Source organism: Somniosus microcephalus, chromosome 17, assembly GCF_052327205.1.
Source record: "Somniosus microcephalus isolate GS21.2 chromosome 17, FLI_Smic_1.0, whole genome shotgun sequence".
NCBI lineage: Eukaryota > Metazoa > Chordata > Chondrichthyes > Squaliformes > Somniosidae > Somniosus > Somniosus microcephalus.
This window is the reverse complement of record NC_141003.1, coordinates 19,065,772-19,092,658: the sequence shown is the minus strand read 5'-3', so window position 1 is coordinate 19,092,658 and position 26,887 is coordinate 19,065,772. Positions and strand designations below refer to the sequence as shown.

The window sequence follows — 26,887 nt, the reverse complement described above, 5'->3', positions numbered from 1 at the left end:
ACTGGGGGGAAGAGAGAGAGCGACTGGGGGGAAGAGAGAGAGCGACGGGGGGAAGAGAGAGAGCGACTGGGGGGAAGAGAGAGCGACTGGGGGGAAGAGAGAGAGCGACTGGGGGGAAGAGAGAGAGTGACTGGAGAGAAGAGACAGAGTGACTGGGGGGAAGAGTGAGAGCGACTGGGGGGAAGAGGGAGAGCGACTGGAGGGGAAGAGGGAGGAGGAAGGGGGAGAAGGGGGGGCGGAAGGGGGAGAAGGGAGGGCGGAAGGGGGAGAAGGGGGAGGGAGGGGGGAAGGGGGGAGGGAGGGAGGGGAGGGGGGAGGGAAGGGGGGAAGGGGGAATGGGGAAGGGAGGGGGGAGGGAAGGCGGGGAGGGGGGTGAGGGGGGGATGGAGGGGGAGGGAGGGGAGGGGGAGAGGGGGAGGGGGAGAGAGGGGGAGAGGCCGGGTTGCCAGGGTAACCCTCCTCCCCCTCCCGAGCCCCGCCCCCCCACGCCTCGCGAGCCCCGCCCCCCCAGCTCCCCGAGACCCGCCCCCCCCCTCCAGCTCCCCGAGCCCCGCCCCCCCTCCCGAGGCCGGGCCTGAGGCGACTTGAGACGGCCGATTGTGGGTGGCTCCCGAGCCCCGCCCCCCTCCCGAGGCCGGGCCTGAGGCGGCTTAAGACGGCCGATTGCGGCTGGCCAGGCCCGGTTGCCGGGGTAACCCTCCTCCCCTCTCCGCCCTCCTGATCTCCGGGACCGGGACCGGGCCTGGGCCTGAGCAGGTTGAGACGGCCGATTGCGGGTGGCCTGGTTGGGTTGCCGGGGTAACCCTCCTCCCCCTCCCGAGCCCCGCCCCCGCCCCTCCCCCCTCCCAAGGCCAGGCCTGAGGCGGCTTGAGATGGCCGATTGCGGCTGGCCAGGCCCGGTTGCCGGGGTAACCCTCCTCCCCTCTCCGCCCTCCCGATCTCCGGGACCGGGCCTGGGCCTGAGCGGGTTGAGACGGCTGATTGCGGCTGGCTGAGCCCGATTGCCGGGTTAACCCTCTCCGCTCCCCCTTCCCGCTACCCCCCTCCCCCTCCCCTCCCGAACTCCGCCCCCCTCGAGCCCCGCCCCCCCGGTAACCTGCTCGCTTCCCTCTGCCCGCGCTCTGTGGGCCCTGTGGCCAGCCTTCACCAAGATAGCTGGCCGCTGGTTCGGAATCAGGCCCAGCGGGACGGCCAGTGCGTAGCTCGGGAGTGGTTGGGAAGGACAGGCCCAGGCTTGAAGGCCTGAGGCCTGCAGACAGCAGACCTGGAGAAATGAAAGAGATAATGGACTCATTTATTACACACAAATTATATAATGAGTTAGTTGGGCTCCTAAGTACCAAATTTGTGGTGGATAAAATCCCCTGCACACGTACAGAAAGTGGGAAAAACAAATAAACTTACGAATCAAGATGGCTGACACTCACCTCGGTTCAGAATGATAAGGCCCGCCCACACACGCACCGATTGGTCAACCGTCAGGTCACTGAAGTGTAGGATTGGTCAATGGTCCTGTCACTCGACTGTAGGATGGCCCGCCTGCACACACAATGAACCCGCCCCCACTCGATGCAAATGAGCGGATAATGAGCAGAATTTTGAACGCTTTTTGGATACCGTCGGCACAATTTCTGTCTGTCTGAGCAAAAAGTAAATATGCCTACAAGAGTCCCCTAATGATGAGCTTTCTTTTGATATAACATATGTGTAGGTACGCTCTATAACTTTTGATTGTATAGCCGGACAGAGAGACAGACAGAGAGACAGAGAGAGACAGAGAGAGAGACAGAGAGAGAGACAGACAGAGACATATCCTTTTATATATATAGATGTAGGATCATTGATACCCTAGGGTGTAGACTGTCGATACACTAGGATCTGGAGCTGCTGATACCCTAGGATCTGGAACTAACAATACCCTAGGATCTGGAACCGACAATACCCTAGGATCTAGAACTGACAATACCCTAGGATCTGGAACTGCCAATACCCTAGGATCTGGAACTGACAATACCCTAGGATCTGGAACTGCCAATACCCTAGGACCTGGAACTGCCAATACCCTAGGATCTGGAACTGACAATACCCTAGGATCTGGAACTGCCAATACCCTAGGATCTGGAACTGACAATACCCTCGGATCTGGAACTGCCAATACCCTAGGATCTGGAACTGACAATACCCTAGGATCTGGAACTGCCAATACCCTAGGATCTGGAACTGCCGATACCCTAGGATCTGGAACTGACAATACCCTAGGATCTAGAACTGACAATACCCTAGGATCTGGAACTGCCAATACACTAGGATCTGGAACTGCCGATACCCTAGGATCTGGAACTGCCAATACCCTAGGATCAGAGTCGACTCAGAGACTAGGGTCCTAAATTTAAATAAAGGAAACTATGATGGTCTGAGGCGCGAGTTGCGTAGGATTGATTGGGGAATGTCACTCAAAGGGTTGACGGTGGATAGGCAATGGCAAACATTCAAAGACCGCATGGATGAACTACAGAATTTGTTCATCCCAGTTTAGCATAAAAATAAAACAAAAAAGGTGACTCAACCGTGGCTAACAAGGGAAATTAGGGATAGCATAAGGTCCAAGGAGAGGACATATAAATTGGCCAGAAAAAGCAGTAAACCTGAGGATTGGGAGCAGTTTAGGATTCAACAAAGGAGGACAAAGGAATTAATTAAGAAAGGGGAAATAGAATATGAGAGTAAGCTTGCAGGGAACATAAAAACTGACTGTAAAAGCTTTTATAGATATGTAAAGAGAAAAAGATTGGTGAAGTCAAGTGTAGGTCCCTTGCAGTCAGAATCAGGGGAATTTATAATGGGGAACAAAGAAATGGCAGACCAATTAAATACATATTTTGGTTCTGTCTTCACAAAGGAGGACACAAATAACCTCCCAGAGATGTCGGGTAACATAGGGTCTGATGAAAGGGAGGAACTGAAAGAAATCAGTATTTGTAGGGAAATGGTGTTAGGGAAATTGATGGGATTGAAGGCCGATAAATCCCCAGGGCCGGATAATCTACATCCTAGGGTACTTAAGGAATTGGCCCTAGAAATAGTAGATGCATTGCTGATCATCCTCCAACATTCGATTGAATCTGGAACAGTACCCATGGATTGGAGGGTAGCTAATGTTACCCCACTATTCAAAAAAGGTGGTAGAGAGAAAATGGGGAATTACAGACTGGTAAGCCTGTCATCGGTAGTGGGGAAAATGCTAGAGTCCATTCTAAAAGATGTAATAGCAGAGCACTTGGAAAACAGTGACAGGATCAGACAAAGTCAACATAGATTTACAAAAGGTAAATCGTGCTTGACTAATCTACTGGAATTTTTTGAGGATGTAACTGGTAAAATAGATAAGGGAGAACCAGTGGATGTGGTGTATTTGGACTTTCAGAAGGCTTTTGATAAGGTCCCGCATAAGAGATTAGTGTGTAAAGTTAAGGCACATGGGATTGGGGGCAAGGTATTGGCTTGGATAGAGAACTGGTTGGCAGACAGAAAGCAAAGAGTTGGAATAAACAGGTCTTTTTCCGAGTGGCAGGAAGTGACTAGTGGGGTACCGCAGGGATCGGTGCTAGGACCCCAGCTACAGTATTCACAATATACATTAATGATCTAGACAAGGGAACTAGATGTAATATCTCCAAATTTGCAGACGACACAAAGCTGGGTGGGCGTGTGTGCTGTGAGGAGGATGCCGAGAAACTCCAGGATGATTTGGACGGGTTGGGTGATTGGGCAGAAGCATGGCAGATGCAATATAACGTGGATAAATGTGAGGTTATCCACTTTGGTGGCCAAAACAGGAAGGCAGATTATTATCTGAATGGCAATAGATTGGGAGAAGGGGAAGTGCAACGAGACCTGGGTGTCCTTGTGCACCAGTCGCTGAAGGTAAGCATGCAGGTGCAGCAGGCGGTTAAGAAGGCAAATGGTATGTTGGCCTTCATAGCGAGAGGGTTTGAGTACAGGAACAAGGATGTCTTGCTGCAGTTGTACAGGGCCTTGGTGAGACCACACCTTGAGTATTGTGTGCAGTTTTGGTCGCCTTATCTGAGGAAGGATGTTCTTGCCATGGAAGGAGTTCAGCGAAGATTCACCAGGCTGATACCTGGGATGGCAGGAATGACGTATGAGGAGAGATTGGGTCGATTGGGCTTGTACTCGCTGGAGTTTAGAAGAATGAGAGGGGATCTCATTGAAACTTATAAAATTCTGACAGGACTGGACAGACTAGATGCAGGAAGGATGTTCCCGATGGTCGGGGAGTCCAGAGCCAGGGGTCACAGTCTAAGGATAAGGGGTAAGCCATTTAGGACAGAAATGAGGAGGAATTTCTTCACCCAGAAAGTGGTGAACCTGTGGAATTCTCTACCACAGAAGGCAGTAGAGGCCAATTCATTAAATATATTCAAGAAGGAGTTGGATATATTTCTTAAGGCTAAAAGGATCAAGGGGTATGGGGAGAAAGCAGGAACAGGGTACTGAATTTGGATGATCAGCCATGATCGCATTGAATGGCGGAGCAGGCTCGCGGGGCCGAATGGCCTACTCCTGCTCCTATCTTCTATGTTTCTATGTTTCTATGTAACTGCCGATACCCTAGGATCTGGAACTGCCAATACCCTAGGATCTGGAACTGCCGATACCCTAGGATGTAGACTACCGATACCCTAGGATGTAGTTTGCCAGCCAGTATCCTAGGATCTGGAACTGCCAATAACCCTAGGACCTGGGACTGCCAGCACCCTAGGATGTAGACTTCCAGCCAGTACCCTAGGATCTGGAACTGCCAATACCCTAGGATCTGGAACTGCCAATACCCTAGGATCTGGAACTGCCGATACCCTCGGATGTAGACTACCAATACCCGAGGATGTAGTTTGCCAGCCAGTACCCTAGGATCTGGAACTGATAATAACCCTAGGATCTGGACTGCCAGCCAGTACCCTAGGATCCAGAACCGATGATACCCTAGGATCTGGAACTGTCGATATCCTAGGATCTGGAACTAACAATACCCTAGGATCTGGAACTGCCAGCACCCTAGGATCAATACCAAGTTTGCAGACGACACAAAGCTGGGTGGGCGTATGTGCTGTGAGGAGGATGCCGAGAAACTCCAGGATGATTTGGACAGGCTGGGTGATTGGGCAGAAGCATGGCAGATGCAATATAATGTGGATAAATGCGAGGTTATCCACTTTGGTGGCAAAAACAGGAAGGCAGATTATTATCTGAATGGCAATAGATTGGGAGAAGGGGAAGTGCAATGAGACCTGGGTGTCCTTGTGCACCAGTCGCTGAAGGTAAGCATGCAGGTGCAGCAGGCGGTTAAGAAGGCAAATGGTATGTTGGCCTTCGTAGCAAGAGGATTTGAGTACAGGAACAAGGATGTCTTGCTGCAGTTGTACAGGGCCTTGGTGAGACCACATCTTGAGTATTGTGTGCAGTTTTGGTCGCCTTATCTGAGGAAGGATGTTCTTGCCATGGAAGGAGTTCAGCAAAGATTCACCAGGCTGATACCTGGGATGGCAGGAATGACGTATGAGGAGAGATTGGGTCGATTGGTCTTATACTCACTGGAGTTTAGAAGAATGAGAGGGGATCTCATTGAAACTTATAAAATTCTGACAGGACTGGACAGACTAGATGCAGGAAGGATGTTCCCGATGGTCGGGGAGTCCAAAGCCAGGGGTCACAGTCTAAGGATAAGGGGTAAGCCATTTAGGACAGAAATTAGGAGGAATTTCTTCACCCAGAAAGTGGTGAACCTGTGGAATTCTCTACCACAGAAGGCAGTAGAGGCCAATTCATTAAATATATTCAAGAAGGAGTTGGATATATTTCTTAAGGCTAACGAGATCAAGGGGTATGGGGAGAAAGCAGGGACAGGGTACTGAATTTGGATGATCAGCCATGATCGCATTGAATGGCGGAGCAGGCTCAAGGGGCCAAATGGCCTACTCCATCTCCTATCTTCTATGTTTCTATGTTTTTATGATCTGGAACTGCCAGCACCCTAAGATGTAGACTTCCAACCAGTACCCTAGGAACAGGAACTGATGATACCCTAGGATCTGGAACTGCCAGTACTCTACGGTGCGGGACTGCCAGTACTCCACGGTGCGGGACTGCCAAGAACCTAGGATCTTGGATTGCTGATACCCTATGATGTAGAGTGCCAATACACTACAGTAAGACTGAAGATATTCTGTGCTTTGGTATGATACTTACTGTTGAACAGAACCAATAAATATGTTGAAAACAGTGATACTGTGCAACGTGTTCAGATTTAAGGTGTGACCTTCCAAAAATTGCTTCAAAATTATGCATGAGTTTGAAGTTACCATCATAAGGGCAAAATATTATTGGTCGCCATGCAGAAGAATTCAGACAGAAACAAGTTGTAATATTTCATGTCCATAATACTGAGGTGTTATTGTGTATTAATTCCAAGGGACTGAATTACTTTCTTTTTGATCTGAAGTCGCATGGATTCCAGGTGCTAAATAAACCCTAAATCATGTTAAATAAATGGAGAAATCGCTAACATAATACATTATCATCAGTGCAGGTAAAGAATTATGGAGGATATATTTTGCCGTCACCGCCAACAGGGTGAGACACGTATATGATTCGATTGGAACTCTTACCTTCTGCTCTTCATAAGCTTCTTTCAGACACATGTAGTTGGTGAGAGCCCTTGTGGCTATGGGTAGCTTGCCGATGGTTTTTAGGTCTATTGGCCGCTTGTGTGCTGAAGTGATGAGCGTGTTCATCCACCAGTACGTTGCTTTTGAGAGTAAATTGACAAACGGCTGCAGGAATCTCACGCCCAGATCTTGCAAGTCTTCAGGAGGCTTCACTTTTTTGGGGTTTGTAAAGAACACATATTTCTAACAGGAGCGAAAATGAGGCTGGTTAAATGGATGCCACTTGAACAAATCACATTGGTTTTAGATTACAGGAAACTTTGTTATATCCGGCACCGACGGGACCGAGCTGTTGCCGATCTATCAAAACTGCCGGACATACAAAGTTAATGTTGAAGCATACGGAGATTTTCATCTTCGTATCTGACAACAAACACTGTGCTTCAAACAGTCGGCCCGTACATTGGAAGCGTCTCTGTAGCTTAGCAACAGCTTCAGAGAGACTTTCCAAAGCCTGACTGTTGGAAAAAAAAGCCACGAGAAGAAAAACAACCTAACAGAACAGCTCCTGATTTCTGCCGGTAGATCGAGGTTTCCGGACATACAACCTCCGGATAAACCAAAGTCTCCTGTACATGGAATGACAAGGTATTTACAGCACAGAAACAGGCCATTCGGCCTAACTGGTCTCTGCTGGTGTTTATGCTCCACACAAGTTTCCTCCCACCCCTCTTCATCTAACTCTGTCAGCATAACCTTCTATTCCTTTCTCCTTGATGTGTTTACCTAGCTTCCCTTTAAATGTATCTATGCTATTTGCCTCCGCCACTCCCTGCGGTAGCGAGTTCCACATTCTAACCACTCTCTGAGTAAAGAAGTTTCTTCTGAATTCCTTATTGGATTTATTAGTGACTTTCTTACATTTATGGCCCCTAGTTCTGGTCTCCCCCACAAGTGGAAACATCTTCTCAGTCTTCGCTTTTCTAGAGAAAAGAGCTGCAGCCAGTTCAGTCTTCCCTGATAGGTATACAACAGTTCTGGTATCTAAGTAGTTGCCCTATATAGACCAGAATGGTCCTAGGTTCACTCCTTTATCTGGTTCTATTGAATTTTTTCAATAGAGGTGTACAATCTAACATTTTGCTTCAAATGAATCTGCAAAATAGATCTAAACTTAAAAGTTAAGGCCTTGAAAATCCACGGGGTTGGAATCATGATGCAAGTCTGTACTATGGAAGCTTACAGTGTGACCCTTAGAGGAGGAGTCTGGAAGCTGCTGAGCAAGTTTGGCTGTCCCGATAAAATAATCTGTTCTGATAATCTGCCAATTCTACCGTGACATGATTTGCACAATTTAAAAAAAAGACTTGCATTTATATAGCACCTTTCACGACCACCGGACGTCTCAAAGCACTTTACAGACAATTAAGTATTTTTGAAGTGTAATCACTGTTGTAATGAGGGAAACGCGGCAGCCAATTTGCGCACAGCAACCTCCCACAAGCAGCAATGTGATGATGACCTGATAATCTCTTTTAGTGATGTTGATTGAGGGCTGAATATTGGCCAGGACACCAGGGATAAATTCCCTGCTCTTCTTCGAAATAGTGCCTTGGGATCTTTTACATCCACCTGCGAGAGCAGACAGGGCCTCAGTTTAACGTCTCATCCGAAAGACAGCACCTCCAACAGTGCAGCACTCTTTCAGTACTGCACTGGAGTGTCAGCCTAGATTTTGTGCTCAAATCTCTGGAGTGGGACTTGAACCCATGACCTTCTGACTCAGGATGTTACCAACTGAGCCACAGCTGACACAATAATCACTGAGGGTGATACATCTCCATGACAAACGAGTGAAGCTACCAATTCAACTCGAGCCAGTTCGGGGTATTCTTTGCAGCTATGTCACAACGTGTTTGAACAAGGGCCTCGACATACAATTCTGGACAACTAGTGATATTTTCAACATCAGCTAAAATAAGGCACATACACAAATCTTTGAAGGTGGCAGGACAAGTTGATCAGGCTGTTAAAAAAGCATACGGGATCCTTGGCTTTATAAATAGAGGAATAGAGTAATAGAGTAAAAGGAAGGAGGTCGGGCTAAACCTTTATAAATCATTGGTTAGGCCTCAGCTGGAGAATTGCTTCCAATTCTGGGCAGCACACTTTAGGAAGGATGTGAAGGCATTGGAGAGGGTGCAGTGAAGATTTACTAGGGTGGTATTAGGGATGAGGGACTTCAGTTATGTGGGAAGACTGGAGAAACTGGGATTATTCCCCTTAAAGCAAAGGGGAGATTTAATGGAGGTGTTCAAAATTATGAGGGGTTTTGACAGAGTAGATAGGAAGAAACTTTCCACTGGCAGGAGGGTCGATAACCAGAGAACACAGATTTAAGATAATTGGCAAAAGATACCAGGGGGGAGATCAGCCTTGCATTGAACTGGACTTATGAACCAGACTGCATTGGGTCAAACTCAAGATCACGATTAGTGACACAGAGCTAAATTCTTTGACTAGCTTTACACATCTAAGCATATACAGTCACGATGTGCAGCCACATAAATGCTCTGGCTACTAAAGCAGGTCAGAGGCTAAGTATTCTGCAGCGAGTGACTCACATCCTAACTCCCCAAATCCTCTCCACCACCTACAGGGCACAAGTCAGGAGTGTGATGGAATATTCTCTACTTGTCTGGATGGCTGCTACAGCACTCAGTGCTCAACACCATCCAGGGCGAAGCAGCCCGCTTGATCGGCAGCCCATCCACTACCTTAAACATTCACTCCCTCCACCACCGGCACACTGTGGCTGCAGTGTGTACCATCCACAGGATGCACTGCAGCAACTTGTCAAGGCTTCTTTGACAGCACCTCCCAGACCCGTGACCTCTACCACCTAGAAGGACAAGGGCAGCAGGTGCATGGGAACACCACCACCTCCAAGTTCCCCTCCAAGTCACACACCATCCTGACTTGGAAATATATTGCCGTTCCTTCATTGTCGCTGGGTCAAAATCCAGGAACTCCCTCCCTAACAGCACTGTGGGAGTACCTTCACCACACGGACTGCAGCGGTTCAAGAAGGTGGCTCACCACCACTTTCTCAAGGGCAGTTAGGGATGAGCAATAAATGCTGGCCTTGCCAGCGACGCCCACATTCCATAAATGAACTTAAATAAAAGTCAGACCAAGCAATCAACAGGCACATCAAAAAGACCAGTGTTGCATACAACTGGTGCACCATTATGTTTGGAAGCAATGTAGTGTGATGTTAAAGACACAGCTGCAGTTGTACTCACTATACTTGTATACAGCTGCTAAATCTGGACTCTTTACCAACAGCACAGAGTCAGAGCTGGACCCAGGGTGAAAACCAGCCCTGCCCCTCAAAACAATATTTGATCTCTCCTGAAAAATCAAGCAGCAAAGCAGCGTGATGAACACCAAAGTGTTGTAGCCCAATAACATGGCAAGCATCGAATTCATGGTTTTACAGGTACAGTCGGCCGGACCGTATACAAAATAGCCCAAAGCCATATTATACAGCCAGCTGATGGGGTAAAGGTCAGAGGTCGTGATGGGGGGAAGGGGGAGGGATGGTGGTGGGGTTTGAGTCAGTGAAATGTTTCAAGGTTAACTTGAAGAGAAAACTTAATGAATGTGACAAACACACATAATCCTCCAGAATTGCAGCCAATAATTACACACTCTGGCAATCTGCTGTGAAGTCAGACCCCGCTGTGAAGTGGGCAGAACGAAGGCAACAGAAGAATGGATTGTCAGCAACAGCTTGGAAATTGGACAGCAATGAAATGTGCGACACATCCGTGGGCGCCAGTCCTCGATAAAACAAACACTATAGAACAAACTACAGTCCAACTGTGATTCGGTCACAGGCTTGAGTGTCGTGGCCATCTTTGTTCCAATGTGCCATGTGTGAACGCTGTGAACTTCAAACCGGCGCAGTTAGCAAAGGGCAGCGACATGCTCGGGATTTGCGGGGACAAGTTTTCCTTCTTATTTCCGATGAAATTAAAATAGAAACGTTGAAAATTCCACTTATTTTCATAAGGTAATTGGAACTACTTACCCTGAATATGATCACACTGATTTCAACAGCCATCAGCGATCCGTAAAGGAAGACCAATATAAGCGTTATACAGAACCGCAGCTGGCTGATGGTCACTCCGTGATTATGGTACTTCACCAGTTTAATGGATTTAGTGAAAAAAGCCAGGACCCAGTACATAAAAAGAGCTGTGAAGACAAAGATACAATCAACAACAACAACAACAACTTGTATTTAGATAGCACTTTTAACGTAGTAAAACGTCTCGAGACACTTCACGGGAGCATAGTCAAAGAAAATTTGACACCAAGCCACATAAGGAGATATTTGGACAACTTGGTCAAAGAAGTAGGTTTTAAGGAGTGTCTTAAGGGAGGCGAGAGAGGTGGAGAGACAGGAAGTTTTAGGGCGGGAATTCCATAGTTTAGGTCTAGACAGCTGAATGCACGGCCGCCAATGGTGGAGCGAAGGGAATCGGGGATGCACAATCTGTCCTACCATTTATTCAGGAATACACAATACTGTAAATGGTAGGACACTGAGAAGTGCAGAGGATCAGAGGGACCTTGGAGTGCATGTCCACAGATCCCTGAAGGTAGCAGGACAGGTAGATAAGGTGGTTAAGAAAGCGTACTGGATACTTGCCTTTATTAGCCGAGGCATAGAATATAAGAGCAGGGAGATTATGCTTGAACTGTATAAAACACTAGTTAGGCCACAGCTAGAATACTGCGTACAGTTCTGGTCACTACATTACAGGAAGGATGTGATTGCACTAGAGGGGTTCCGGAGGAGATTTACGAGGATGTTGCCTGGGCTGGGGAATTTTAGCTATGAGGAAAGATTGGATAGGCTGGGGTTGTTTTCTTTGGAATAGAGGCGGCTGAGGGGGGACCTAATTGAGGTGTATAAAATTATGAGGGGCCTAGATAGAGTGGACAGGAAAGATCTATTTCCCTTAGCAGAAGGGTCGATAACCAGGGGGCATAGATTTAAAGTAATTGGTCGGAGGATTTGAGGAGAAATTATTTCATTCAGAGGGTGGTTGGGGTCTGGAACTCACTGCCTGAAAGGGTGGTAGAGGCAGAAACCCTCATCACATTTAAAAAGTACTTAGATATGCACTTGAAGTGTCATAACCTACAAGGATACAGACCCAGTGCTGGAAAGTGGGATTAGGCTGGATAGCATTTTGTCGACCAGCACGGACAAGATGGGCCGAATGGCCTCCTTCTGTGCCGTAAATTTCTTTGATTCTATGACAATAAAATGTCTTTATCCACAGATTTGGGCATAAAATTAAACCTTTGATTGAAGCTTCACTTTGCTTCTGCATTACATTTTCTTTTACAAAAGAGGAGTGATCTCGTGTCCCAAGAATTCCTGAGGTCTTTTGCGTCTCTTAACCCGTCCGTAGCCATTTATGCTTTTGTAAATACCGCAGCCCCGGGGGCCACCTTCACCAACTGATCCCACACATCCAAGTGTGCGGGGTGGGGGGAGGGGAATGTATTTGCTCCATGGTGGGTGTCCATGCCACATGGGGCACATCGCGGGTGCTCTCCAGTCCCACGTTGCCAGACACGTTGATGCCAGACTACCATAAGGGGCGTGCCCAGGCCCCGCACACCCTCCCGCACCCTCCAAGACTACATTTCTTTACGCCCTTTGAACTCCTGTAGTAAGGGGCCAATACAATTTTTTTTTAATTGTCCCCATCTTTGGGGTCCAAGTTGCTTTCCTCCCCTGGACCTCACCCAGCCCGGTGAAGCCCACTTCTGCCCTTCTAGAGGCCGGAACAGCTGATCTCACCGCCTCCAGGTGTTACACAAGATGCTTAATGGGCCATGGAAGCGGGATCTCCCTACCGTAGGGATTTCCCACCTTTGACCCTTCCCCCTCTGACATTGCTGGCCTTGTAAGGGTATAGGCGGAGGCGCTGCCCTTTGCAAAGACAGCCAGGAAACTCGCAACTAAGAGCCTCGGCATACCCGGGTCTTGACCTTATTCTGAGAAATTCCACCAGGCTCGTGTCGGAGGTAATTCAGGGCCTGAGTTTCAGTTAATCATCAATAGTCAAATTACTTCTGCTTTCCTCAACAACAAAAAAAACAAGCTAATTGATAACATATTAAGAGGAGTTTTAAATCGGAGATGGTTTTGTACACCTGAAATTGGAAATGCAGACTCACCTAATAGTAACTTTGGAAAGTTGGAAGTTTCTATATTATGATAGTACACAATAGATGTAGTTGCAGCTATAAATCCCATGGTAGCAGGCATAAATAGATGAAGGTGGCGAGTCCTCATTTCTCTGTCACAGCAAAAGAAAAGGAAATAAAATGAGCATTTGACTGAATCACAGGACTGTTATATTTTGTGGGTAAGCACAGGATAACATATTCGACAATTTAGTAATATGCAAATCATAGAATCATACAGCACAGAAGGAGGCCATTCGGCCCATCGTGCCTGTGCCGGCTCTTTGAAAGAGCTCTCCAATTAGTCCCACTCCCCCCTGCTCTTTCCCCAGAGCCCTGCAAATTTCTTTTTTTCACGTATTTATCCAATTCCCTTTTGAAAGTTATGATTGAATCTGCTTCCTCCGCCCTTTCAGGCCGAGCATTCCAGATCACAACTCGCTGTGTAAAAAAAATGTCTCCTCATTTCCCCCTGGATTTTTTGCCAATTATCTTAAATCGGTGTCCTCTGGTTACCAACCCTCCTGCCACTGGAAACAACTTCCCCCGATTAAAAAAGTTAAAAAGTTGAGAAGCATTCAAGAGAGGAAAGCTCAGAGGAGCGCGGACTACAGTACAGAAACTAGAAAGTTTACCAGACAGAGAGTGAAGGGGGTGTTGGAGGCCACAGAGGGCAGAAGGATCATCGTGGCCACGTAACAAGTTGTGTTCTTGTTTCCTGTCAGGAGTGTGACTGCAGCATTAGTGGAGCCTACCTAGATATGGGGAGTGAGCCTTGGCTCAGTGGTAGCATTCCCACGTCTGTGTCGGAAGGTTATGGGTTCGAGCTCCACTCCAGAAAGCCCCAGCAAGCGGAGATGAGAATTCTGGGCCTAGAAATTGTAGCGTGCCCGAGTCGGGATGTGATCCCGGTGCAGCGCACCTAATGATGCAGGTGGCAGGACCAGGGGAAATTGGTCCTCCGGCCTCACTTGTTAAATACCGGCGAGCTTCACGCGCCAGTCACAGTCCCAGAGGCAGCTCGCCAGTCCCAGGATGCTCGAAGATCGGCCGGCTCGGACACCAGTCAAGGTGGTTACCAGAGCCCAGGGTGGCACTAGCCATTGAGTTAATGTGCTCCTCCTGGCTCTAGACTCCCTAGCCAGGGAAAACATCCTCCCTGCATCTACCCTGTCAAGCCCTGTAAGAATGTTATATGTTTCAATGAGTTCACCTCTCATTCTTCTAAACTCTAGAGAATATAGGCCTAGTCTACTCAATCTCTCCTCATAGGACAATACCCCCATCCCAGGAACCAGTCTGGTGAACCTTCGTTGCACTCCCTCTGTGGCAAGTATATCCTTCCTTAGGTAAGGAGACCAAAACTGTACACAGTACTCCAGGTGTGGTCTCACCAGGGCCCTATATAATAACAGTAAGACGTCTTTACTCTTATACTCAAATCCTCTTGTAATAAAGGCCAACATACCATTTGCTTTCCTAATTGCTTGCTGTACCTGTATGTTAGAGGGTGAGAAGGTTGGAGCTAAGCTTGAATAAAGGAGACTATGAAGGTATGAGAGCGGAATTGAGTAGAGTGGATTGGGAAAATAGATTAAAGGGTAAGACGATACATGATCAGTGGTGTACATTTAAGGAGTTATTTTACAACTTCCAAAAAATATATATTCCACTGAGAAGAAAAGGGTGTAGAAGAAAAGACAGCCATCCGTGGCTAAGTAAAGAAATTAAGGATAGTATTCGACTAAAAACAAGGGCATACAAGGTAGCCAAATCTAGTGGGAGGATAGAGGATTGGGAAAACTTTAAAAGACAGCAAAAAATAACAAAAAGATTGATTAAGGGAAGATAGATTATGAAAGTAAATTAGCAAAAAATATAAAAACAGATAGTAAGAGTTTTTATAGTTATATAAAAAGAAAAAGGGTGGCTAAAGTAAATGTTGGTCCCTTAGAGGATGAGACCGGGAAATTAATGGTGGGAAATATGGAGATAGCAAAAACACTGAATGAGTATTTTGTATCAGTCTTTACAGTAGAAGACACTAAGAATATCCCAACACTGCACAAACAGGGGGCTATGGGGGGGAGGAGCTAAACATGATCAAAATCACTAAGGAAGTGGTACTCGGTAAAATAATGGGACTCAAGGCAGATAAATCACCTGGACCTGATGGCTTACATCCTAGGGTCTTGAGGGAAGTGGTGGTAGGGATTGTGGATGCATTGGTAATAATTTTCCAAAACTCCCTGGACTCAGCAAAGGTCCCGGCAGACTGGAAAACTGCTAATGTAACACCCTTATTTAAAAAGGGCAGTAGACAGAAGGCTGGAAACTATAGACCGGTTAGCCTAACATCTGTGGTAGGTAAAACTTTGGAGTCCATTATTAAGGAGACAGTAACAGCACATTTGGATAATCATAATTTAATAGGACAAAGTCAGCATGGTTTTATGAAGGGGAAGTCATGTTTGACAAATTTGCTGGAGTTCTTTGAGGAAGTAACATATAGGGTGGATAAAGGGGAACCAATGGACGTAGTGTATTTAGACTTCCAAAAGGCATTTGACAAGGTGCCACACAAAAGATTATTGCTTAAGATAAAAAATCACGGGATTGGGGGTAATATTCTGGCATGGATAGAGGATTGGCTATCTAACAGAAGGCAGAGAGTTGGGATAAATGGTTCATTCTCAGACTGGCAATCAGTAACTAGTGGTGTTCCGCAGGGGTCAGTGCTGGGTCCCCAACTCTTTACAATCTATATTAACGATTTGGAGGAGGGGACCGAGTGTAACATATCAAAGTTTGCAGATGATACTAAGATGGGAGGGAAAGTAGTGAGTGAGGAGGACATAAAAAACCTGCAAGGGGACATAGACAGGCTAAGTAAATGGGCAGAGATTTGGCAGATGGAATACAATACTGGAAAGTGTGAGGTTATGCACTTTGGCAGGAAAAATCGTAGAGCGAATTATTATCTTAATGGCAAGAAACTGGAAAGTACTGAAGTACAAAGGGATCTGGGGGTCCTGGTGCACGAAACTCAAAAGGTTAGTATGCAGGTACAGCAAGTGATTAAGAAGGCCAATGTTGGCTTTCATTGCTAGGGGGATAGAATATAAAAATAGGGAGGTATTGCTTCAGTTGTACAAGGTATTGGTGAGACCGCACCTGGAATACTGCATACAGTTTTGGTGTCCATACTTAAGAAAGGACATACTTGCTCTCGAGTCAGTACAAAGAAGGTTCACTCGGTTAATCCCGGGGATGAGGGGATGGACATATGAGGAGAGGTTGAGTAGATCTCTGGGACTCTACTCATTGGAGTTCAGAAGAATGAGAGGCGATCTTATTGAAACATATAAGATTGTGAAGGGTTTGGATCGGGTGGATGCGGGGAGGATGTTCCCGATGATGGGTGAAACTAGAACTAGGGGGCATAGTCTTAGAATAAGGGGCTGCTCTTTCAAAACTGAGATGAGGAGGAACTGCTTCACTCAGAGGGTGGTAGGTCCATGGAATATGCTGCCCCAAGAAACTGTAGAAGCTACATCATTACATAAATTTAAAACAGAAATAGACAGTTTCCTAGAAGTAAAGGGAATTAAGGGTTACGGGGAGCGGGCAGGAATTTGGACATGAGTCTAGGTTCGGATCGGTCATGGCCCTGTGGGTAGCGGAGCGGGCCCAGGGGCCGTGTAGCCTGATCCTGCTCCTATTTCATGTGTCTAATTCTGTTAGATTCAGGAGATAGTTCTGTGATAGTAGATTGGCGGTTAGGATCAGATCAGCCATGATCTTATTGAATGGCGGAGCAAGCTCGAGGGGCCGATTGGCCTACTCCTGCTCCTATTTCTTATGTTCTTATGTTCTTATCTTTCAGTGATTTGTGTACAAGGACAGCCAGGTCCCTCTGAACACCAACATTTCCCAATCTCTCACCATTTAAAAAATACTCTGCTTTTCTATTTTTCCTACCAAAGTGAATAACTTCACATTTCTCCACATTATATTCCATTTGCCATGTTCTTACCCACTCACTTAGCCTGTCTATATCCCCTTGAAGCCTCCTTGCATCCTCCTCACAACTTACATTCCCACCCAGCTTTGTATCATCAGTAAACTTGGATATATTACATTTGGTCCCCTCATCCAAATCATTGATATAGATTGTGAATAGCTGAGGCCCAAGCACTGATCCTTGCGGTACCCCACTAGTTACAGCCTGCCAACCCGAAAATGACCCGTTTATTCCTACTCTCTGTTTTCTGTTCGTTAACCAATCCTCAATCCATGCTAGAATATTACCCCCAATCCCATGAGCCCTAATTTTGTTTAATAACCTCTTGTGTGGCACCTTATCGAATGTCTTCTGAAAATCCAAATTCACCACATCCACTGGTTCCCCCTTATCTATTCTGCTAGTTACAACCTCAAAAAACTCTAACAGATTTGCCAAACACGATTTCCCTTTCATAAATCCGTGTTGACTCTGCCCAATCTTGTTATTATTTTCTAAGTGCCCTGTTACCACATCCTTAATAATAGATTCTAGCTTTTTCCCTACTACTGATGTCACCCGTGTCAGTCAGTGGCTCAGTGGGTCAGAAAGTTGTGGGTCACAGTCCCACTCCAGAGACTTGAGCACAAAAATCTAGGCTGACACTTCAGTGCAGTACTGAGGGAGTAGCAGCGCTCCGAAAGCTTGTGATTTCAAATAAAGCTGTTGGACTATAACCTGGTGTTGTGTGACTTCTTACATTTGCCCACCCCAGTCCAACTCCGGCATCTCCACACCATGCACACTTTAAATAGTACTTAATTGGCTGTAAAGAGCTTTGGGAAGAAGAAGAAAAATAAATTAATTAAAAGAAACGTCACTTGATTTGACACTCCCAGCCACCAGCTCCTCAAGGTGATTTGCAGTGCCCCCCATTGAAAGTCAGCAGCCTTCCACCAGCCATGCTGCAGCCACTGGGGTAGCACTGTGGGATAGGCAAAGGCACACACAAGACTGTCACTAAGAGAATGCATAAGGATGATGAGTTGATTTATTGATGTCATATTGGATGGTTAGATGTATAAAGTTCGACTGGAAAGTTTGTTTTGTGGTGGCTTTTATTTCAGCATCATGGCCAAGAGGACACTGTGATGGTCAGTAAAAGAGGGAAGGTAAGGTGTGGGACTAATGTTGAAAGGGGAATTGGGGTTGTGGTCACTGGTACCGCAGGCGAATCATTCCATCCCGGATATCCCGGCCAGAACAGGGCTGTCTGGGCTGCATCCTTCCTCCTCTTCTGTTTCCTCCTCTTCTGCGTCTTCCTCTTCCCTCTGCGAGCGGATGCTGTAAATCTGAAATGACAGCATAAAATGCTGGAAATACTCAGCAGGTCAGGCAGCACCTTTACTCAAGATGTGGACTTTGTTTCTCTCTCCATGGATGTTGCCTGGCCTGCTGAGTTTTTGCAGCATTTTCGGTCTTCTCAGAGGCCTTCCTTTACCATCCAAGGCCTTGCAAGCATCCAGCAGCACTCCCTACACACTTAAAATAATTTCAACATGTATTATTTTTTACACAGCAAGTTGTTGTGATCTGGAATGTGCTGCCTGAATGAGTGATGGAAGCAGCTTCAATAGTGACTTTCAAAAGGGAAGTGGATAAATACTTGAAAAAGAAAAATTTGCAAGGCTATGGAGAAAGATCAGGGAAGTGAGACCAATTGAATAGCTCTTTCAAAAAGCCTGCACAGGTACGGTGGGCCGAATAGCCTCCTTCAGTGCTGTATCATTCTATAATTTGTCACCATTCTGCTTGTTGCAGACCAATTTCATGCACAATGTCAGATCGCAAGCAGGTACTGGTGGTGGCCATTTGCTTCTGAAACCCCCTACTCCACAGAGCACATGGCTTACAAACCTCACTCAAGTTTGTCTCCCAGAGGTGGGAAGAGAGGGTCCATGAGTACTAAGATGTGTATATATAATTTGTAGCAATGGTGTCTGATGTGTGGATGATAAGTCAGCTAAACTTCAGAAGCATGCAGGCCTCCCCTTCTGAAGCAGTGATGCATGTACATTGCACCATGTATTCCACAACTTATGTTCACATTGTGCTCCCTCAATAGATGAATGTAGGAAGTCACACTACACCAGGTTATAGTGCAACAGCTTTATTTGAAATCACAAGCTTTTGGAGCGCTGCTCCTTCGTCAGGTGAAGTGAAGAGAAGTATACAGGCACAGCATATATAGTCAGAGAAAACTGCCAGATGATTACAGGTAATCTTTCTAACTGCCCTTTATCACACCTCGGCAGAGAGATAATCACAGCAATCAAAGGTGTGAATGGTGTCCAAACAGGTCAGTCAGGGAAACATTACATCAAAGAACAATGAGGTGGGGTCACAAGGGGTCAAATGCTGCAACATTTGATCCCTTGTGACCCCACCTCCTTGTTCTTTGATGTAATGTTTTCCTGACTGACCTGTTTGGACACCATTCACACCTTTGATTGCTGTGATTATCTCTCTGCCGAGGTGTGATAAAGGGCAGTTAGAAAGATTACCTGTAATCATCTGGCAGTTTTCTCTGACTATATATGCTGTGCCTGTATGCTTCTCTTCACTTCACCTGACGAAGGAGCAGCGCTCCGAAAGCTTATGATTTCAAATAAAGCTGTTGGACTATAACCTGGTGTTGTGTGACTTCCAACATTTGTCCACCCCAGTCCAACACCGGCAACTCCACATCATCAATAGATAAAGGCAGGAGGGCACACACCTACAGTCACCCACACGAACACTTCCCATAGTAGGAGCACAATTCCCTCACTTTTTCAGTACTACACTCAGTGGATGGCAGCAGAGCACCGAATGGGACATGGATCCAGAATGGAAACCAGCATCGCTCCCAGCCCTATCTTTCAGCTCCGCTCCAGAAAATAACATTTGTATATGTGTAATTTGAGACTTGACATGTGGTGAGTGTAGTTTGCTTGGGAGGAACAGGTGACTTTGGGCCTCTGGGCCTAGAAATTCGGTTGCGTTAGCGCCCACTTAGGGGCGAAAGAGTGGTTTGCGCCGGAAGTTTTTTAGCGCCCGAAATTAGGTGGGCCCTAACATCGGCGTTAGCCGGTAGCGCTGCGCCGGCACCGATGACGTCATCGGTGTGCGCAGTGCCCCGGTACCGCCCGAAACCACGCCGATCCTCATCTTCAGTAGCGGCCGCTTCTTCCGTGGCGGCCGCTAACAACATCGGGAGACCGGGTCCTTACTGCAGCCTTAGCGGGGCGCTTTAAGGTGGAGGTGCGGCCGGCCGCTTTTTCGGCGGCCGCCTGCCCGCACCTCCTTCCCCGGCCTCCTCCACCCCCCCCCCCGCGGCATTGCCGGCTGGTTTCCGTGGAGCCCGGCACTTCTCCGTTGTGCCGGGCTCTTTTGCCGGCACTCGCAATCGGGGCTCCGGCCGTTGCAGGCACCTCCCCCTTAAGAGAAGGGGGAGGCCTGCAGTACAGCAGCCTGCCGCACCGCATCGGGTGGCGCAGTGGGACCGGGAGCGCTGAAATTCACTTTCAGCGCCCCAAGCGGGGCGGGCACACCCTGGAGCAGCGCCCGGTTCCGCTTTGGGGCGCTAAAAGTGAATATGGGATGGGCACAACTGGCTCCGCGGCGAGCGCAAAATTTTCGGTGCAAACGAGCTGGCGGGGCTATACCCAATTTCTAGGCCAAGGTTCCCAAAGCTCTCCACCACTGGGGTTTTCTTTGTGTCATGTCTGGGCCTGTTGTAGACTCATTGATAGAGATTGATTGCTACAATTAGTCAACAACTCCATTATTGTATCATGTGACTACCAGAATGGTAGAAGGCGAACCAGATGGACCGTGGTCTTTTATTGTCCAGCAATTCTTGTGTTCCTGGCTCTGATCCTCAGTGCCACTGCTGGGATCAATTCAGTTTGTGGTGTATGAGTTGTAACAAATGTCTTTCTGGGATGGGAAAGCTTCAGTTCCATGTGTTTTACGGCAAAGTTTTGGGTGTTTGGCAGCATTCAAAACCAGAAGAACTGTCCCATTCATCAGATCAAGGTTTCAAACTGATAATGTGAACCTTTTAGGCCCAACAAACATGACTCAAACATTCGTCCAGCAAAACTTGACAGATACATAGAAAGAACTTGCATTTATATCGCACCTTTCAGGATCTCGGGACGTCCCAAAGTGCTTCAGAGCCAATCAAGTCCTTTTAAAGTGTAACCATTGTTGTAATGTAGGAAATGCAGAAGCCAATTTGTGCACAGCAGGATCCCACAAACAGCAAATGAGATAAATGGCCAGATAATTTAAAAAAAATTAATGTTGGTTAACAGGACAGGACACCAGGAAAACTCCCCAACTCATCTTTGATTACTGTCATAGGATTTTTTTTACATTTTCCTGAGAGGAGAGACAGGGCTTTGATTTAATTTTCCATATGAAAGACAGTACCTCTGGCAGTGCAGCACTCCCTCAGTTGTGCCCTAAAGTGCTGGTGTAGATCAGGTGCTCAAGCCTCTGGAGCAGGGTTTGAACCCACGACCTACTAACTCAGAGGCAACTGTGCTACCACTGAGCCTAGGCTGGCTTCCTGTTGCCTAAAGGGTTCACTTATGCACAGGTGCTGAGACATTAATAATTCCTGCTCTACATACGTACCAACTATCCACAATTCAAGCATAAAGGTTGACTGCCTGATAGGGTGTTCTGCCAAGGAGCGGTGGTCATAGGGAGCACTGGTTGGGGTCTGAAACCCGAATTGACTATCCATTAATTTAAGTGGATGAAAATTCAAAACTGCAGGTCCACAACTTTCCAGCCAGTGCTCCATGCAAGCGTTCCTCACTGGTAGCACCCAATTAGGAAATCGGCCCTGCACTTGTCCGGGTTTGTGGACTGAGATCAGCATCGTTCTCCCCTCAGCCCTGGCTGATCCGGCTGCTCTGGGAGATTGTATACACCGTGGTGGGAACTTCTGACATCGTGAAATCATCTCCACATCAGGAATTCTCTTCCCCCAGCATGCAGGAGAACGTTGCTTCCTCCAGAGCACCAATATTAGGCAGGAATGAGGGAAGACTTGGGGAAGGACAGTGCCAGCACGAAATAGAAGGGCAGAGGAAGGGAACCAGAGATCAGTGCCAGAGTGAACTAAGGGGAGAATCAGAGAACTGTGTCAGAGTAAACCAGAGCTGGGGAATTGGAGAGGAGAGTAAACCGGCAGGTGGGGGGAGGGAGAATCAGAGAGGAGTATATAAGTAAATTGAAGGAAGGTTGAAAAGAAGGGTGCCAGCATGAACCGTCAGTGGGAGAAAGAGACAATGAGTGCCATTAGAAACATAGAAGATAGGAGCAGGAGTAGGCCATTCGGCCCTTCGAGCCTGCTCCGCCATTCAACGAGATCATGGCTGATCATCCAAACCCTAGCACCCGGTCCCTACACCGACAGCCATCCCACCCAAGCCCTATCCCCGTAACCCCGCGTATTTAATCCCCCCTAACACTAAGGGCCAATTTTTTTTTATCATAGCCAATCAACCTAACCCACACATCTTTGGACTGTGGGAGGAAACCGGAGCACCCGGAGGAAACCCACGCAAACACGGGGAGAATGTGCAAACTCCACACAGACAGTCACCCGAGGCCGGATTTGAACCCGGGTCCCTGGCGCTGTGAGGCAACAGTGCTAACCACTATGCCACCGTGCTGCCAGAAGCTGGGGAGAGGAGCAAAAGATTAACTCCACGTCACTGTGACAACTGCATAAAGAATTTCAATACAATTTATCAATCGCATTTAGAAAGACAGTATCAATACAGATCCACAATATTCCAGTTGTTCCACAAGACATGAAGGAAAATCCCCATAATTTTTGCTACAATCTTCCACTATACAAGTGATGAGATGTTAGCTAAACCCATGTTCCACTGTGCTCTCAGTGTAACTACATATCACAGGCCTTAATTCAAGCCTGTTTGAGTAGCCAGAAATTTTGGGCTTGTGGTTTGCCTTTGCTGGTTTTTTAGCTTGATGTATATGTAAGGTTCCTTTAAATCTGTGCTTAGTGACCTTGAAAAATTCTCTGTTATGAAAAGAAAATGACAACAAACCCAAATATTATAAATGCATGAATCAAAATAAATGGAATATGTATAAATCAGCAGTTCAAATATATCAAATATGACTCAAGAATGATACTATAGTTCACTCTAGTTTTTAAAAAGTCCTGCAAAATGTTCAGTCACTCTCCTTCAGGTACTGAACGGTCTCATTTTCACAATGAAGTGGCGAGTATTTGGTTAATCTTGGATAATGAAAGGCAAATGTTGTAAACCCATTTTACGATATGCCTGCGTATTCAACATTTTAATGAGTCTATTTTCCAAGCATTTGTTGCAGGCCCTTAACTCCTTTGCAATTAGTTATCTTCAATCCTTTAATATGATAGGGTTACTGGGTCAGGAGAGAAGAACTGAACGTCTTGTACTGGGACAGATATCATCACCTAGATGGACCGACTAATTGATGCGACAAAGAGATAGATAGGGAGCGATTGACTGATTGAGATTTACGTCATAATTTATTTTAACTGAGATATTTTTGGCTATTTTACATTTTCTAGTAATTAGTATAGAACAGTGTCTTGGTTAGTCATTACCTGGGATTTTCAGCTCTTTAACTAAAATATTCCAAGTTTACAGCGGACTAAAAGGGTAAAGTAGCTTTTTTGGAGGAAGGCCTTATGTATATTATGCCACATGCCAGAAAAGTAAGAACACAAAGGCAACAGGTTAGACATTCCTTTAATTTGTGTCATTGCACCAGTCTCTCTTTCTTGCTCTCTGTTACGATACGGGCAAAAAAAACCTGAAGGGGTGCAATTCAGGTGGAACGGCAACGGTCAAGCAGATCAGAGAGTTAAATGCATGGCTCAAAGAGTGGTGTGGGAAGAAGTGGTTTCAATTCATGGGGCACTGGCACCAGTACTGGGGAAAGAGGGAGCAGTTCCGTTGGGATGGGCTCCGCTTAAACTGGGCTGGGACCAGCGTCCTGGCAAATCGAATAACTAGGGCTGTAGATAGGGCTTTAAACTAAAAAAAGTGGGGTGGGGGGTGTCAGGTGAGGGGAAATTTAGAAATCTATGGAGCGAGGTCAAGGTAATAGAGCAGTGTAGCAATTTGGTTAAAAATAGGTAGAGTGTGACAGGAAGGGACAGAGAGTTTAACGGAAGCAGTGCAGCAGAAAATAAGGTCAAAGCAGGGAATAATGATAAAAAATTTAAATTAAAGGCTCTTTATGCGAATGCATGAAGCATTCACAACAAGATAGACAAACTAATGGCACAAATAGAGATAAATGGGTTTGATCTATTACTGAGATGTGGTTGCAAGGTGACCAAGGTTGGAAACTAAATGTTCCAGGGTAATTGACGTTTCGAAAAGACAGGCAGAATGGAAAAGGAGGGGGAGTAGCCCTGATAATAAAGGATGACATAAGGACTGTAGAGAGAAAGGATCTCGGCTCAGAAGATCAGGAAGTAGAATCAGTATGGGTGGAGATAAGGAATAACAAGGGGCAGAAAACACTGGTGGGATTAGTATATAGGCCCGCAACAGTAGCTATACCATTGGACAGAATATTAATCAAGAAATAGTAGGAGCTTGTAACAAAGGTAATGCAATAATTGTGGGGGATTTTAATCTTCATATAGGCTGGACAAATCAAATTGGCAAAGGTAGTCTGGAGGACGAGTTCATGGAATGCATTCAGAACAGTTTCCTAGAACAATACGTCATGGAACAAACTAGGGAACAGGTTATTTTAAATCTTGTATTGTGCAATGAGACAGGGTTAATTAGCAATCTCATCGTAAAGGATCCTCTGGGGCAGAGTGATCATAATATGATAGAATTTCATGTTAAGTTTGAGAGTGACTAGCCTAAGTCCGAAGCTAGAGTCTTAAACTTAAATAAAGCCAATTACATAGGTATGAGGGGCGAGTTGGCTAAGGTAGATTGGAAAAATAGATTAAAAGGTGTGGCGGTACATAAGCAGTGGCTAGCATTTAAAGAAATATTTCATAATTCTCAACAAAAATACACTCCATTGAGAAATAAAATCTCCATGGGAAAAGTGATGCAACCGTGGCTTACTAAAGAAGTTAAGGATAGCATTAGATTGAAAGAAGAAGGATAGTAGTAAGCCTGAGGATTGGGAGAGTTTCAGAAACCAGCAAAGGATGACCAAAACATTTATAAAAAGGGAAAAAATAGAACATGAGAGAAAACTAGCAAGAAATATAAAAGCTGATCGTAAGAGCTTCTACAAGTATGTAAAAAGGAAGAGAGTAGCAAAAGTAAACATTTGTCCTTCAGAGGCTGAGACAGGAGAAATTATTATGAAGAATAAGGAAATGGCACAAACGTTAAACAAATATTTTGTATCTGTCTTCACAGTAGAAAGGGGGATGGCTTATCAGAGGAAGGCAGCAGCAGCACCAGGGGTGGCTCTGCTGCACAGGACGGGAGGAAAAAGAGGGGTAGAGCTATAGTAATAGGGGGAGATTCAAATTCCTGGGACATTGGAAGCGGTTCTGGGGGAGGTGGGACCAGTTCAAAGCGGACAGTTTGCACCTGGGCAGGGCTGGAACCGATGTCCTAGGGGGAGTGTTTGCTAGTGCTCTGGGGGAGGGTTTAAACAAAGATGGCAGGGGGTTGGGAACCTGAGCAGGGGGACAGAGGAAAGGGAAACAAGGATAAAAGCAAAAGAAAGGAAGGAGAAAAACAAAAGTGGCAGTCAGAGAAATCAACGGTTTAAATCAAACATGGCCACAGTAAATAATAGAAACATAGAAGATAGGAGCAGGAGTAGGCCATTCGGCCTCTCGAGCCTGCTCCGCCATTCAATGAGATCATGGCTGATCATCCAAATTCAGTACCCTGTCCCTGCCTTCTCCCCATATCCCTTGAGCCCTTTAGCCTTAAGAAATATATCTAACTCCTTCTTGAATATATTTAATGAACTGGCCTCCACCACCCTCTGTGGCAGAGAATTCCACAGGTTCACCACTCTCTGGGTGAAGAAATTCCTCCTCATTTCAGTCCTAAATGGCTTACCCCTTATCCTTAGACTATGACCCCTGGTTCTGGACTCCCCAGCCATCGGAAACATTCTTCCTGCATCTAGTCTGTCCAGGCCTGACAGAATTTTATAGGTTTCGATGAGATCCCCTCTCAATCTTCTAAACTCCATTGAGTATAAGCCCAATCGACACAATCTCTCCTTATACGCCATTCCTGCCATCCTAGGTATCAGCCTGGTGAATCTTTGCTGCACTCCCTCTCAAACAGATACACCACTTTGAGTGCTGTTGGGGGGGATGGCTTATCAGAGGAAAGCAGCAGCAGCCAACTTCCTGGCACCAGGGGTGCCTCTGCTGCACAGGATCGGAGGAAAAAGAGCGGGAGAGCTATAGTAATAGGGGATTCTATTGTAAGGGGAATAGATAGGTGTTTCTGCGGCCGCAAACGAGACTCCAGGATGGTGTGTTGCCTCCCTGGTGCAAGGGTCAAAGATGTCTCAGAGCGGCTGCAGAACATTTTGGAAGGGGAGGGTGAACAGCCAGTTGTCGTGGTGCATATAGGTACCAACGATATAGGTAAAAACCAGGATGAATATAGGGAGTTAGGAGGTAAATTAAAAAATAGGACCTCAAAGGTACTAATCTCAGGATTGTGACCAGTGCCACGTGCTAGTCAGTGTAGAAATAGAAGGATATTTCAGATGAATATGTGGCTAGAGGAATGGTGCAACGGGGAGGGATTCAAGTTCCTGGGACAATGGAACCGCTTCTGGGGGAGGTGGGACCAGTTCAAACCGGACGGTTTGCACCTGG

The 26,887-nt window shown here is 46.5% G+C and overlaps 1 protein-coding gene across 3 annotated transcripts in view; it reads right to left on the bottom strand.

Moving 5' to 3' along the window:
• LOC147105547 (ATP-binding cassette sub-family C member 9-like) overlaps positions 1 to 26,887 on the bottom strand; it is a 221,659-nt gene that overhangs the window by 138,204 nt on the left and 56,568 nt on the right. For all 3 annotated transcript variants that reach the window (XM_086010011.1, XM_086010013.1, XM_086010012.1), the window contains exons 3-5: positions 12,954 to 13,075; positions 10,783 to 10,949; positions 6,687 to 6,929 (exon numbers count right to left, since the gene is read on the bottom strand). In XM_086010011.1, the coding sequence (XP_085866137.1) occupies positions 6,687 to 6,929; positions 10,783 to 10,949; positions 12,954 to 13,075 (532 nt within the window). The remainder of the gene's footprint in view (positions 1 to 6,686; positions 6,930 to 10,782; positions 10,950 to 12,953; positions 13,076 to 26,887) is intronic.